The 16,190-nt window shown below is 46.2% G+C and overlaps 1 protein-coding gene across 1 annotated transcript in view; it reads left to right on the top strand.

The window, feature by feature from the left end:
- LOC137525385 (nmrA-like family domain-containing protein 1) overlaps positions 1 to 15,646 on the top strand; it is a 37,268-nt gene extending 21,622 nt beyond the window's left edge. The window contains exons 3-5 of the mRNA XM_068246458.1: positions 2,276 to 2,525; positions 5,684 to 5,874; positions 15,203 to 15,646. Coding sequence (XP_068102559.1) covers positions 2,276 to 2,525; positions 5,684 to 5,874; positions 15,203 to 15,382 — 621 coding nt within the window. The 3' untranslated portion in view covers positions 15,383 to 15,646. The remainder of the gene's footprint in view (positions 1 to 2,275; positions 2,526 to 5,683; positions 5,875 to 15,202) is intronic.
- The last annotated feature ends 544 nt before the right edge of the window (positions 15,647 to 16,190 follow it).

Raw genomic sequence — 16,190 nt, 5'->3', positions numbered from 1 at the left:
CTTGTGAGGCCACATCTGGAGTATGGGATAATGCAGGGGGTGGGGACATGATACAGGGGGAGGGGCACACACTACTCCCTCTGTATAAATCACCTGTGAGGCCACATCTGGAGTATGGGATAATGCAGGTGGCGGGGACATGATACAGGGGGAGGGGCGCACACTACTCCCTCTATAAATCACTTGTGAGGCCACATCTGGAGTATGGGATAATGCAGGGGGGAGGAGCATGATGCAGGGGGAGGGGCACACACTACTCCCTCTGTATAAATCACTTGTGAGGCCACATTTGGAGTATGGGATACAGTTTTGGGCACCACACTATAGAAAGGACATTGACCTTCTAGAACGGGTACAAAGACGGGCAACTAAATTCATCAGGGGGATGGAAGATCTCACTTACCAAGAAAGGCTGGACAAACTGGGCTGATTTAGCTTGAAAAAAAAAAAAGGCAACTGAGAGGTGACCGGATTACCATGTATAAATACATCAGAGGGCAATACAAAAGCTTCAGACCAAAAATAAATAACATTGGCCTCAATTCACTAAGATCATGCTGGAGATAATAAGGCAAGAGAAAACTTACCTCCACACAGTGAGAGAGTTATCTTATCTCTTCATTCCTTACGTTACCTCCTCTGTAGTTAATTTACCTCCTCTGTAGTTATTTTCACACGCAGTTAATTAACAGCCTGTCTAACTTCTGGAGTTATTTTAAGGATTGGAGAGTTAACTTAAAGACAGAAGAGTTAACTTTAGGTTTGCCTGAGGTAAAATGTTTCCTGAATACTACATGCCTTATCACCATGGTAACAACTCTAGAAGAGTTATTAAAGACAGGAGATAAGCTTAGTGAATTGAGGCCATTGGCGCCACATACTGAGCAGTCATAAGATAGCAACATTTAAAGTACAGCTGAAGTGAGAGGCATATGGAGGCTGACATATTTATTTTCTTTAAAAAAAATGCACATTGCCTGACTTTCCTCCTGATCCTCTGCCTCTAATACTCCTACCTATAGACCCTGAACAAGCATGCAGCAGATCAGATGTTTCTGACGTATGACTGGATTAGCTGCACGCTTGTTTCAGCTGCAGCCAAAGAGATCAGCAGGACAGCCAGGGAACTGGTATTGTTTAAAAGGAAATAAATATGGCAGCCTCTGTACTGCATGCCTCTCATTTCAGGTGTCTGTTAATGTTATTACAGGCTTACTTTGCTTCAAAGATTCAAAGACAGGTTCACTTTAACTACCTTTGCAGGCAGTCACAAAACCTGACAGTGGGTGGGATTTGAGCACACAGTTTTGAAGACGTTTTTCATATTCATTCAGTCTTGTTCATTCTGATTCTTGACATAAACCATAGTCCCCAACAGTCCCGATTTGATCGGGACTGTACCGATTTGGGGGGCCCCTCCCGCCATCCCGCGCTGCCCCCCTTCTGTCCCGGCCGCTGGGCAGAGAGAAGGAAAAAAATTGATCGAGGCACCAGCCCCGGGGATCTGCATGCGGGATGGATTACCGCCGCTATTTATTTCTCCCTCCCTCCCTCCTAATGTGTCCCCCAGTGTCCCCTTCCCCCCGCACAGTAATATGGGCAGCGGAGCGGGCAGTGAGTCATACCACTGCCTCTCCGCTGCGTACCGGGATCTCCTCTGATCTTCTCGCTTCCTGTGACGTCACAGGAAGCGAGAAGATCAGAGGAGATCCCAGTACGCAGCGAAGAGGCAGTGGTAAGACTCACTGCCCGCTCCGCTGCCCATATTACTGTGCGGGGGGAAGGGGACACTGGGGGACACATTAGGAGGGAGGGAGAAGGATAATGATGGCGGCGGCGGCCATACATGCCGCATACCGGGCGGGCTGGTGCCTCGATCGGCTTTTTTCCCCCCCTCTCTCTGCCTGGCCACCCCCCTCCTCCTCCTCACCACCACCACCCCGGCACCCTCCCATTTGGGAGTAATTTAATAACAAAATTATTTAAAAAAAACCAAAACTTTTTTTTTCCCCTGGGGTGGGCGTGACTAGTGGGTTGGGGGCGTGGCCAGGGGTGTGGCCTAATTGTCCCGTTTTGGGACATTGAAATGTTGGGAGGTATGCATAAACCCCCAATTCTCAGTGTAATTATGGTAAAGAAAATATACCAGAAGTTTAGGGTTGACCAAGAAAGTACGATGTTTCTCTAAAAGGTAGATATGCTCATGGACAGGGTAACCACCACTGGTGGAGAGGCCCACCCTACTAACATTGCTGGACATGTTCTTCCCTTGCAGGGTAAACGGATTGCGGACTTGTGTAAGAAGCACGGCCTGAAGCACGTGGTCTTCAGCGGCCTGGAAAATGTCCACAAGCTGACCGGTGGAAAGCTGCAGGTCCAGCACTTTGACGGAAAAGGGGAGGCGGAAGAATATTTTAGAGAGATCCATGTGCCCATGACCAGCGTGAGAGTTGCCTTCTACTTCGATAATTTTTTGACTATCTGTAAGCCGCAGAAATCCAAGGATGGGAAGACCTACCAGCTGGGTAAGATTTTACAATTAAACTCCAACTGACCAACTGATAACTAAATCTTAACAACTCAATAAAGTATATCATAAAGTCCAAAGGGTGCTCACACATTACTCGATGTTGTGTCCCAATTGATCTTCCGATTCAATAATTTTATCGAATTGGAACAGAATCGGTGCTGCAACTTAGCCACCGGATCAATCGAGAATGGCAGAAAAATCTTGGTTCGAAGGCTCGATAGGATGTGCGGTGGTAACAATCAACTGACTAACCCCTCACCCCTCTGGCTGGTGTGTCCATAAGTGTATAAGTGGGTGTCGACCTGCCCCCTCCGTTCCACATGTTCGTGGTGCATGTTGTGACATCACTGTGAGTCACGTGGTACAATTGACAACAAACACCGGAGAAGACCATGAGTTGCGTCGGCAGAGAGGTGAGTCTTCAACACTGAGCATGGGGGAACCATGCTAGGCTGGGGGGAACACTTAGGGGGCGGCAGCAGGACAATTTTCCAATAGATTCAATGCCGAAATCTATTGGAAATCGCTATGCAGTGTGTGGGCAGGCAATAGATCTCTCTCTGATCAGATTTGGGGAGTCCTTTGGTTCATTACCGCTATCTAATGATCGATCTGGACATGCTTCGAGTGATATATGGACAACGTTAATGGAAGGGTCTGCCTACGATAGTCACTTAGGCAATCATTTGGGCTATCAAAGGTGAAATTTTTTAAAACAAGCATTTTGCTGGTGTTGTATGTATAAAAATTTGATGAGGCGTTCTCCGTTTTGTCATCTTGTAGGTGAACTGGTCTATGCGGGCAGCCAATGCATGACTGTTCTAATTAGGGGCCGGACTTTGGTCATCACCTGGCCATCAATTACAGGCATTATTCTTCATTATTGTTTTCCCTAAAAAAATACGATATGGTCTTGTGTTATTTTTTGCTCGATAAGATGCGGTTGGACTTATTTTCAGGGGAGGTCTTATTTTTCCATGAACAACCATCTACATTTTTGAATCTTGAACCAAAAGAATAACTCTCCAAACTCTGAATTCCATCATGCATTTCTCATAATGGACCCATGTACAACAATCTACATTTACCAGGAGTCTGAGACTTGCCAACCTTTATTGTTAAGGTCTTGAAGGATGCTTTGAGTGTTATTCTTTTGGGGTTGTCTGGATGCGTTCCTTGGTGAAGGGTGTATCTGACCTGCTGCATTCTAGTGTCAATTGCTTTTACTTTTTTTTACATGCACTGTATACTGTAGCTGGAAACAGCTTATCTAAATTGACTTTTTTTATGAACTGTAACTAGGACTTATTTACGGAGAAGGGTTATATTTTGGTAATTCTCATAAATCCTGAAAAATCATGCTAGAGTTTATTTTTAGTGTCTATTTTCAGGGTAGTTCCTATTTTCAGGGAAACAGTGCAGATAATTTTGTCCAATTTTAAAATAGTTAAAAAAAAGTAACTTTAAGTCAAAATTTGCCAAGGGTATGAATAATTATAATTATGATATATATATACCCATAATTATTCATACCCTTGGCAAAGTTTGACTTAAAGTTACTTTTATTCCACCAGCAAATAATTTTTTGATGGGAAATGACATAGGTGTCTCCCAAAAGATAATAAGTGGATGTACAAGAGGCATTATTGTGGGAAAAAACATTTAATAATAATAATTTCTCAGCGTTTATTTACATTTGAGCAAAAAGTGTCCAGTCCAAAATTATTCATACCCTTCTCATGGGCTACCTATACTGGGGGCACCTATACGTAGCTACTTAGACTGGGGCACCTATAGCTCTCTACCTATACTGGGGGCACCTATGCCTAGCTACTTATACTGGGGGGGCACCTATACCTGGCTACCTGTACTGGGGCACCTACTGTATACCTGGCTACTTAGACTGGGGCACCTATAGCTCTCTACCTATACTGGGGGCACCTGTGCCTGGCTACTTATACTGGGGGCACCTATACCTGGCTACCTATACTGGGGCACCTATACCTGGCTACTTAGACTGGGGAACCTATAGCTCTCTACCTATACTGGTAGCACCTATACCTGGCTACTTATTCAGGGGGCATCTATACCTGACTACCTATACTGGGGGAAACTATACCTGACTACATATACTGGGGGCACCTATACCTGGCTTCCCATACTGGGGGCACCTATACCTTGCTACTTATACTGGAGGCACCTGTACCTGGCTACTTATACTGGGGGCACCTATAACTTGCTACCTATACTGGGGGCACCTATGCCAACCAATTCTCGGGAAGGGGCTAATACTTATAGGATATCTGGCTACCTATACTGGGGTTGGGGGTGGTTACTTAATACTGCCTCTCAAATAGACTATACTAACCTATGGGGGGGGGGGGGGCAATTTTGACACCCTCACCCTATGAATAATTTAGGATAGAAACTGCTCTGGTCTTATCGTCAGGCGCTGAAAATTATGTCGTTAGTGGGCACCTTAAGAAGAAAAAATTGGGCCCATTTGACTGGCTTAGATGAAAATGTCACAGCAGTAAAAATAAACAACTCTAAAACGTACACCAGATGTCCCCTAATGTCACTGGACTCATCCTCAGACATCCACCATGACAGATCTCTTGCCTACTGTTCTTTTGATCGATAGGCAATGAGGGTTATCAGATCTCACCACGCATTATAGCTGAATTAATAATCAGTGGAAATTTGGGGTGATTTTGCACATTTATGTTAATAGACTTGAGTTATAAACCACAAGTGTAAATACTAGTTATTTCAGCAATGGGCAGGTGGTCACATGATCTGCGTTGCTCCATGTAACTGGCAGGCTCCCTCTCACACTTCCTGAGAACGACCACTCACCCTCAGCCACGCTTCTTCCATTTATACCAATGGCAGGGGGTGGAGTGACCCTTTGGCCACTACTACCCTTCTCAGATGCCGATAGGTGGAGTCGGGGATGTGACTCACAAGATTAAGCTTCTTATCAAGAAAAAAATTAGGTATATATAATTTTTTAGATATAGGTGGGCTTTAAACATTACAAAAAAACATAAAAACGTGTGTTAACTCGACATACTCTCCCTTACAATGACTTTCCCTGCTTGACCAGAGGACAGACTGGTTTAACCAACCCTTGTTTATCTCTCCTTTTAGTGATTCCGATGGGCAATGTTCCGATGGATGGCATATCGGTAGCAGATCTGGGTAGAGTGGTGCTTTCCATCTTTGAAAATCCATCAGAATACATTGGGAAGGATATCGGAGTCAGTACGGAAAAGCTGACCATCAAACAGTATGCCGAGATCATGTCCAAAGTGTCCGGCAAGACATTCGTAGACAGCCAGGTGAGGACGGCCATAGTTCCGGTTATTGTATCGTCATTTCTATAGACGCCTCTTTGTGTGTCTGCAGTAAACTGCTGTCCTTTGTACAATCTTTCATTTACCTGATGAAGGGTGCTGTGTGCCCCGAAACACAATGTAAAATGGTTTCAAACTATGATGTTCTCTTACAGAAGGTAAATGATGGAAAAACGTAAATGAAGGAGGGCTCCAGTTGGGCATTAACCTTTTATTTGCATTCGTAAAAAGTGTAAAAAGACATGCAGACAACATTGCTTCATTCGTCCCCCTAGTGTTATGGCCCGTGGCTTCTGTTGTTAAGGATAGTGGATCAAATGTGCGTTTCACTGTTGGCGTGCCAGTGGTGTCACTACACGTTTCGCCATGCTTATGCCTTTGTCGGGTCTGCCAAACATTTGAGCCATAATCCCAAACATTGGAAACCAGAAGCGGCTGGCCATGGCAACCGGGGACAAACGTAGTGATGACTTTCATTGGACCATTGGGTTCTGATAAGCAAAGTCTGCATGTGCTTCTTACAAGTGTTTTTTACTTTTTTATGATTGCGAATAAAAGGTTGATGCCAGAGACGTAACTACCGGGAAGCAGAACCTGCAACCGCAGAGGGGGCAGTGCTTTATGAGGCCCCCACTGCTACTTCACTCCCTCTCCGAAACGGGGTCCATCCTTCAGGTCAGGTGTTTTTGTAGCTACACCTGTTATGGGTGTGAAGACACCACACTTGTTTCATGACCCTTTCAAGACAGTCCCCCAGGCTGTGAGGGTCACCAGGGATAGGGAAGGGGTTTGAACATTGGGGGCGGGGCCTTCAAAGTTTTGCTGGGGGCCCCATGATTTGTAGTTAAGTTGCTGGTTGACGCCCTATTTGGAGTGCTCCTAGGTTTTCGCATAAGTGTTTGATCGGAGCTGGATCTTGTGGAACTGCTCAATTGAGGCACTATAAGAACAAACCAGGTTACCACGGCGATTAGCCCCGTGTGACGAAGCTGGCCCCCGTGTGACGAAGCTGGGCCCCGTGTGACGAAGCTGGGCCCGTGTGATGAAGCTGGGCCCCGTGTGACGAAGCTGGGCGTCATCATCGCAGCATTGCTATGCTGTGCTCCCCACATAATGGTAATGCGGGGCTCCAGCAATCTCTGGATTCCTCCTCAGAGTTGCTACACCTCGGAGGGGGAATAGTATTTAACGCCAACAAGGAGTTTAGCAGCAGCAGGGAGAGCCGTCATTCAGCTCTACCTGCGCCCAACTCACCCGCGGCCGAATAATATGTACGCCTATAGAAGCCTAGTCTCTCTGACTTCCTGTCAGCGCAGTGACTTGTAGACTTTTCTAGTAGGCATACTAGGCAACAGAGATGTTGGCTTTCAATTCTTTTAATAATTTATTTTGATAAATTTTACCCCCCCTGGGTGCCTCCACAAATCTTTAGTATCCTACTTCATCCAATACGTGTCCTGCAATTTTTTGTCAGAATGGGCTTGATGTACGTAACTGGGGTGGTATTGGCGTGGTCAAACAGCGCTCCGCAATATTACCCTTATTACTGCTAGGAAGTACCGCGAGTTACACTATTAGCATGACATGTAGTACTTGAGTAGTGTGACTGTTACTACGGTGACACGCGTTACTAACGAGCGTTACCATTGTTAACTTGCAATTAGAGATGAGTGTAATGACTTAATTACGATTTCGCGAAATTTCGCGTAATTAGTGTAATTACGATTATGGCCGTAAGTACATAATCGTAATGAAGAAGGATTTCGCGAAATTCCGCGTAAGCGTAATTTTCGCATTACAGTGGGTATCGCGAAATTACGTTTGCCTTGTACGCAACCGTTTGTAAGCGTAGTTACATAACGTAATTTCGCGATAGTTCATATTACTGTAAGCGTTAATTTTCGCGTCGTTTTCGCGTTACGCATATAAAATTCGCCATGTAGTGATATTTCGCATCAAAATTCGCCATGCAGACGAAAACGCGAAAAAAATAAGCTAAATTTCGCGAAAATGAAGCGAACCCGAAATTACGTTATGGTTTAATGCATAATTACGTTATGAACGTGACGCGAAATTACGCGTTGAAAATTACGCTTACGGTATTTTCAATTACGATTTTAATGGCAATTACGCTACCATAATTTCGCATCGTAATAGCAAATTTCGCATGCGTAATTATAGTAACGCGAAATTTCGAAAATTTCGGCTCAACACTACTTGCAATACTTGCTAGCGGAAGTAAGGGTAGTATCGCCGTGCGCTGTCTGTGCACAGCAATATATTATTACCGCAGTTACGTGCATCAGGGCCAATGGCCTTTATGCAATTCAGTTTTTCTCCCGAATTTTATCCTTGGAGATAATTTTCCATCTTCAATTTAAAATAACTTTTCCGCACTTTGCATCTGAAAAACTTCCAAAATGAAGGTGAAGCAGTACTGTCAGATGTATTCCCGCAGTCCTCCCCCGACAAGCCTGACAAGCGCTGATTTATTTGCCTCTCCGGGATCCAGCGCAGGCGCAGTAGCTGCTCTTCCTTCGGGTAAGGCGGAAATAGCCGAACCAGATTGTATCTGCTCTACTGCGCAGGAGCAAAAAGACTCACGTCTGCGCAGTAGAGCGGATCGATCGGGTTTGGCTATTTCCGCCTTACCCGAAGGCTACTGCACCTGCTCTGGATCCCGGAAGGTAAATATTTACATTGCCGCACTTTAGCTTCCTCCAGCCCCCTTCAGGCTAATCAGTCCCTCGCTGTCCTCCACCACCTGGATCTTCTGCTATGAGTCCAGGTAATTCAGCCAGTCAGCGCTGTCCGGCCGCATGCCGCTCCCACAGCCAGGAACATTCTGCACCTGCGCAATAGTGCTGCACAGGTGTAGTATGCTTCTGGCGGCGGAGTGTGTGCATGCGCATTACGCCTGACTGGCTCAAGTACCTGGACTCATAGCAGAAGATCCAGGTGGCGGAGGAGGACAGTGAGGGACTGATTAGCCTGAAGAGGGCTGGAGGAAGCCCCATGTATGTATAAAACTTTAATTTCATCTGTCTCAGGTTTACTTTGTTACACAGTAGTACTATACTCTACATATGCACTCCTCACAGAGCTGCAGGGAATCCACTGAGAATGTTGTGCACATTGAACACAGAGGTGTTGTCTATCACCCATAAACCTTGGTTCAGATTGTGCATGAAGAATTTGTAATAGAGGAAGAATCTCCTTATTCTCCTGCAGAGTACCTGCACATCACTCTTACATGTACCCACAATTACATTATCTAGGGCCTGATCCATGTTTAGATCATGCATGAAGAATGTGTAATAGAGGAAGAATTGCCTCATTCCCCTGCAGAGTACCTGCACATCACTCTTACATGTACCCACAGTTACATTGCCTAGGGCCTGATAGATGTTCTTTGTTCCTGTCTGTACCGTCTACAAGTACTCTTACCAACAACTAGTTTTAGGCCTCGTTCACATCTATGAAGCCCAGATGGCCGTGCAATCGGAACGCAATGCGTACGGGTATAGGTGCCTTCAGTATAGGTAGCTAGGTATAGGTGCCTTCAGTATAGGTTAGTTAGGTATAGGTGCCTTCAGTATAGGTTAGTTAGGCATAGGTGCCTTCAGTATAGGTAGCTAGGTATAGGTGTCTTCAGTATAGGTAGCTAGGTATACGTGCCTTTAGTATAGGTAGCTAGGTATAGGTGCCTTCAGTATAGGTAGCTAGGTATAAGTGCCTTCAGTATAGGTAGCTAGGTATAGGTGCCTTCAGTATAGGTAGCTAGGTATAGGTGCCTTCAGTATAGGTAGCTAGGTATAGGTGCCTTCAGTATAGGTAGCTAGGTATAGGTGCCTTCAGTATAGGTTAGCTAGTTATAGGTGCCTTCGGTATAGGTTAGCTAGGTATAGGTGCCTTCAGTATAGGTTAGCTAGGTATAGGTGTCTTCAATATAGGTTAGCTAGGCATAGGTGCCTTCAGTATAGGTAGCTAGGTATACGTGCCTTCAGTATAGGTTAGCTAGGTATAGGTGCCCTCAGTATAGGTTAGCTAGGTATAAGTGCCTTCAGTATAGGTAGCTAGGTATAAGTGCCTTCAGTATAGGTAGCTAGGTATAAGTGCCTTCAGTATAGGTAGCTAGGTATAGGTGCCTTCAGTATAGGTAGCTAGGTATAGGTGCCTTCAGTATAGGTTAGCTAGTTATAGGTGCCTTCGGTATAGGTTAGCTAGGTATAGGTGCCTTCAGTATAGGTTAGCTAGGTATAGGTGCCTTCAGTATAGGTTAGCTAGGTATAGGTGCCTTCAGTATAGGTTAGCTAGGTATAGGTGCCTTCAGTATAGGTTAGCTAGGTATAGGTGCCTTCAGTATAGGTGTCGCCAGTATAGGTTAGCTAGGTATAGGTGCCGCCAGTATAGGTTAGCTAGGTATAGGTTAGCTAGGTCTAGGTGCCGCCAGTATAGGTTAGCTAGGTATAGGTGCCTTCAGTATAGGTTAGCTAGGTATAGGTGCCTTCAGTATAGGTTAGCTAGGTATAGGTGCCTCCAGTATAGGTTAGCTAGGTATAGGTGCCGCCTATAATAGGTGCCCTCAGTATAGGTTAGCTAGGTATAAGTGCCTTCAGTATAGGTAGCTAGGTATAGGTGCCTTCAGTATAGGTAGCTAGGTATAAGTGCCTTCAGTATAGGTAGCTAGGTATAGGTGCCTTCAGTATAGGTAGCTAGGTATAGGCGCCTTCAGTATAGGTAGCTAGGTATAGGCGCCTTCAGTATAGGTAGCTAGGTATAGGTGCCCTCAGTATAGGTTAGCTAGGTATAAGTGCCTTCAGTATAGGTAGCTAGGTATAGGTGCCCTCAGTATAGGTTAGCTAGGTATAAGTGCCTTCAGTATAGGTAGCTAGGTATAGGTGCCTTCAGTATAGGTAGCTAGGTATAAGTGCCTTTAGTATAGGTAGCTAGGTATAGGTGCCTTCAGTATAGGTAGCTAGGTATATTTGACTTCAGTATAGGTTAGCTAGTTATAGGTGCCTTCGGTATAGGTTAGCTAGGTATAGGTGCCTTCAGTATAGGTTAGCTAGGTATAGGTGCCTTCAGTATAGGTTAGCTAGGTATAGGTGCCTTCAGTATAGGTTAGCAAGGTATAGGTGCCTTCAGTATAGGTTAGCTAGGTATAGGTGCCTTCAGCATAGGTAGCGAGGTATACGTGCCTTCAGTATAGGTTAGCTAGGTATAGGTGCCCTCAGTATAGGTTAGCTAGGTATAAGTGCCTTCAGTATAGGTAGCCAGGTATAGGTGCCGCCAGTATAGGTAGCTAGGTATAGGTGCCTTCAGTATAGGTAGCTAGATATAGGTGCCTTCAGTATAGGTAGCTAGGTATAGGTGCCTTCAGTATAGGTTAGCTAGTTATAGGTGCCTTCGGTATAGGTTAGCTAGGTATAGGTGTCTTCAGTATAGGTTAGCTAGGTATAGGTGTCTTCAGTATAGGTTAGCTAGGTATAGGTGCCTTTAGTATAGGTTAGCTAGGTATAGGTGCCTTCAGTATAGGTTAGCTAGGTATAGGTGCCTTCAGTATAGGTGTCGCCAGTATAGGTTAGCTAGGTATAGGTGCCGCCAGTATAGGTTAGCTAGGTATAGGTTAGCAAGGTCTAGGTGCCGCCAGTATAAGTTATCTAGGTATAGGTGCCTTCAGTATAGGTTAGCTAGGTATAGGTGCCTTCAGTATAGGTTAGCTAGGTATAGGTGCCTTCAGTATAGGTTAGCTAGGTATAGGTGCCTCCAGTATAGGTTAGCTAGGTATAGGTGCCGCCAGTATAGGTTAGCTAGGTATAGGTGCCGCAAGTATAGGTTAGCTAGGCATAGGTGCCTTCAGTATAGGTAGCTAGGTGTAGGTGCCTTCAGTATAGGTAGCTAGGTATACGTGCCTTCAGTATAGGTTAGCTTCAGGTATAGGTGCCGCCAGTATAGGTTAGCTAGGTATAGGTTAGCTAGGTCTAGGTGCCGCCAGTATAGGTTAGCTAGGTATAGGTGCCTTCCTTATAGGTTAGCTAGGTATAGGTGCCTTCAGTATAGGTTAGCTAGGCATAGGTGCCTTCAGTATAGGTAGCTAGGTGTAGGTGCCGCCAGTATATGTTAGTTAGGTATAGGTGCCTTCAGTATAGGTTAGCTACGTATTGGTGCCGCCAGTATAGATTAGCTAGGTATAGGTGCCGCCAGTATAGGTAGCTAGGTATAGGTGCCTTCAGTATAGGTAGCTAGGTATAGGTGCCTTCAGTATAGGTTAGCTAGGTATAGGTGCCTTCAGTATAGGTTAGCTAGTTATAGGTGCCTTCAGTATAGGTAGCTAGGTATAGGTGCCTTCAGTATAGGTTAGCTAGCTATAGGTGCTCCCCCATATAGGTGATGGAGGAGGGAGCTGCAGCCACACTGAGACTCAGCCACGGGAAGGGGAGCTCGACTTCTCCCTCTCTCTCCCCGGGGCCCCCCTCCGTGCTCCCCCCTTTTGGCAGAGTAAGCGCAGCGGGAAGCCTCGCATAAGAAACTCACCTCCCTTCCCGCTCCAAGTGCAGATCACTTGCCTCTAGTCTCATCCCTCTGTATAGTCGCTTATACGCTCTCTATTTCCTGCTAATCAGGAAGTAGGCTTCCCGCTGTGCTTACTCTACTAGGAGGAAGGAGCACGGAGGGAGGGGGGGGGGGGGAGGGAGAAGTTGGGCTCCCAGCGGCTGAGTCCCAATGAGGCTGCAGCTCCCTCCTTCATTATCACTGTGCCCCCCATCTGCCCCGATCTGTAAGGTTCTGGGAGATAGAGCCCATATATCGTTTAGATATGGTTTTCTGTCTCCATGAGAAGGGGGATAGCTCATCTCAGGTTCCAAGGGGTGTGTGGTCCCCGCCCTCACTCCTCCTTACTGTGTCAGCAGTATAAATAGGGCAGAGGACCCAAAATCCTTGCCCTCCACTTTGAAACATCATCCGGATTTACGGTGACCATACGTCCCGCTTTAACCGGGACGCGTCCCGCCTTCGGGGGGCGCTGTCCCAGGCTGCATGAGGTCCCGGGGAAACGTCCCGCTTTTAGCAGTGGGACGTCCCGGCCTCGGGACTCTGGCCACCGTACAATGAACTAGCCGCAGCGTCTACTAGACGCTGCGCTAGTTCATTCCCCGCAGCCCCGCTCCAGCCTGCAATGTTCTCCGGCAGGCACAGGCAGAGCAGGGCTACGGGAAGATGGCGTCCAGAGGCGGAGCCCTGTATTGGAGACTATTTGTCTCCAGTACAGGGCTCCGCCTCCGGACGCCATCTTGCCGTAGCCCTGCTCTGCCTGTGAGAGGCTGAGCGGGAGATTGAAGATCGTCCAGGCCAGGGGGAGCTGCACCTGAGGCACCAGAGGCCGGCTGCGTGAGGGGACGTCTTCTGCCAGGTGAGTAAATGCCTTTTCTTGCAGGTGAAGTGTTTGGCCGCATTGCGTGTATTTTGTACTGACATGTTTGCCCGCAGTGCGTTCTTGTACTGACATGTTTGGCCGCATTGCGTGTATTTTGTACTGACATGTTTGCCCGCAGTGCGTTTATCTTGTACTGACATGTTTGCCCGCAGTGCGTTTATCTTGTACTGACATGTTTGCCTGCAGTGCGTTTATCTTGTACTGACATGTTTGCCCGCAGTGCGTTTATCTTGTACTGACATGTTTGCCCGCAGTGCGTTTATCTTGTACTGACATGTTTACCCGCAGTGCGTTTATCTTGTACTGACATGTTTGCCCGCAGTGCGTTTATCTTGTACTGACATGTTTGCCCGCAGTGCGTTTATCTTGTACTGACATGTTTGCCCGCAGTGCATTTATCTTGTACTGACATGTTTGCCCGCAGTGCGTTTATCTTGTACTGACATGTTTGCCCGCAGTGCGTTTATCTTGTACTGACATGTTTGCCCGCAGTGCGTTTATCTTGTACTGACATGTTTGCCCGCAGTGCGTTTATCTTGTACTGACATGTTTGCCCGCAGTGCGTTTATCTTGTACTGACATGTTTGCCCGCAGTGCGTTTATTTTGTACTGACATGTTTGCCCGCAGTGCATTTATTTTGTACTGACATATTTGCCCGCAGTGCGTTTATTTTGTACTGACATGTTTGCCCCCATTGCGTTTATTTTATGCTGACATGTTTGCCCGCAATGCGATTATTTTGTGCTGAAATGTTGCCCATTGCGTTTATTATTTAATGGTCATAGTTGGCTGTGTTTCCTGCTTTGCGGTTATGGCATACTATTAAATAGCATCACACAGTTTCTGCACACCTATGATGTGAATCCACGTTTGACCACATCACGGCGTAAACACTGCTTTCTTATGCCTCGCTGTTGCATCATTCTGTTAGCTCCGCCCATAGAATGTCATGACCACGCCCATTTTTCGCGCGCGCTGCAGACACCAAATTTTTCGGCGCGCCGCACCCCCTATTTTTCGGCGCGGCAGGCTCTGCGCACCGCAGCCCCCCCCCCCCCCCAATTCACCCCGTCCCAGGTTGAGCCTACAAAAATCTGGTCACTCTATCCGGATTACATAATTGCCAGCCTGAGGACATGCTGGCATCTGTCTTGTTTAGACTTAGACACTGAGTCCCCTGACTCTGAAATCAAGGACTTAGCCATTTCTTTTCCAAAGCAGACATATTTCACCTGAAACTTAAGTATTCGTATTGTCTTCCCTTTTATTTTATACTGGCTTACATATCTTTTTAATTGTTGATTTTAATGATATTCTGTATACATTAATTATTTATGTTGCATTTAGAAATAAAAGACTTCTAAAAGTCATTTATTTTTTTTGGCTACACCTACTATTCAGCATCACAGAACGAATCCTAGCTTCCTGAAAATTCGCTACTGGGAAGTGTTGTTATTAGCCAGAATAGCGTGTGTTTTAACCGTTTTATCCGCAGGTCTTAGAGTCAGTCAGAGTGGGATTCTCTTCCCATTTAAACAGAGATGGTGGCAGCCTAGCATTTTGTTTTTATAGTTCGCACGCCTCCTTCTAGTCTGTCTGCTGCCAAAATTCCAGCGGTTTCTGCTGATCGATCGCGTCCATCAGATTGGATGGTCTGTGTGCTGAAACCGATTGGAAGGCATTGTGCCGTCTAGCCACCAGGGGGCGTGTGACAATGCCATTTTTAAAATTTTGCAATTTTATTACGTTTTGTAAGGAAATCAGAATTTCCCCTTAGACTTGATCATTCCAAACGCACTACAGTAGGTTGTCTGCCTCTCCCGTCCTTCTTTTCTCCTGGTCTTCCCCCTAATCTTCTGTTGTTTTGCCTGCAGATCACCCCTGAAGCCTACGAAAAGCTGGGGTTCCGGGGAGCAGAGGAGTTGGCCAACATGTTCCGATATTTACAGACGGTTCCCGACCGCGACGTTAAGCTGACACACAAGCTCAACCCCAACACCACAAACTTCCTGCAATTCGCTGAATCAAAGAAAAAAGACTTCCAAGACCTGTAACATCGCTATCTGCATCCATCTGTGCAAAGCCAGGATATTATGGGGGATCACCATGCATTTTTTAAAGTGAACCTGAAGCTAGAGAGATATGGAGGCTGCCATATTTATCATGTGTTAACCCTACTAGTGTTCAATTTCCCCAGAATTTCTGTGCAAAAAGTGTTTCAATCACATTTCATAACCATTTTTCCTGTAACTTACAAAAATGTGTCAAGCAAGAGTTTAGTATACATTATGAGTATAATAAAAGTGTCAAACACAAAATCTTGTCAAAAAATAAAATACAATTTATTAATCACAAACAGAAATATCTTTTCAAATATAAATGCAGAAATAAATATATGGAGGCAGAAAAACACAGTATAGGTTTTGCCCCTTAACCTTCCTGGCGGTAAGCCCGAGCTGAGCTTGGGCTATGCCGCGCAGGAAGATATCTCAGCCCCTGATGGAGCGATTTGCTCCATTTAAAATGCTGTACGCGCAGCTAGCACTTTGCTAGCCGCGCGTACAGCTTGATCGCCGCCGCTCTGCGGCGATCGCCCGTACGCAGCGGCGCAAGAGGGCCCCCCCCCCGCCAGAGCCCTGCGCTGCCCGGACCAATGAGTTCCGGGCAGCGCTATGGGCTGGATCGGAGGTGTCTGACGTCAGGACGTCGGCTGACGTCCATGACGTCATTCCGATCGTCGCCATGGCGACAGGAGAAGCCAAACAGGGGAGCGCGTTATATACGCGTTCCCCTGTTTGCTATTGATGCCGGCGACGATCGCACTAGAGGGACACATGCGCCCTCTAGTGGTGTTTCATGTAG

This window comes from Hyperolius riggenbachi, chromosome 7, assembly GCF_040937935.1.
Source record: "Hyperolius riggenbachi isolate aHypRig1 chromosome 7, aHypRig1.pri, whole genome shotgun sequence".
NCBI lineage: Eukaryota > Metazoa > Chordata > Amphibia > Anura > Hyperoliidae > Hyperolius > Hyperolius riggenbachi.
The sequence above is the reverse complement of the archived record's forward strand: the minus strand, read 5'-3'. Positions and strand labels throughout refer to the sequence as shown.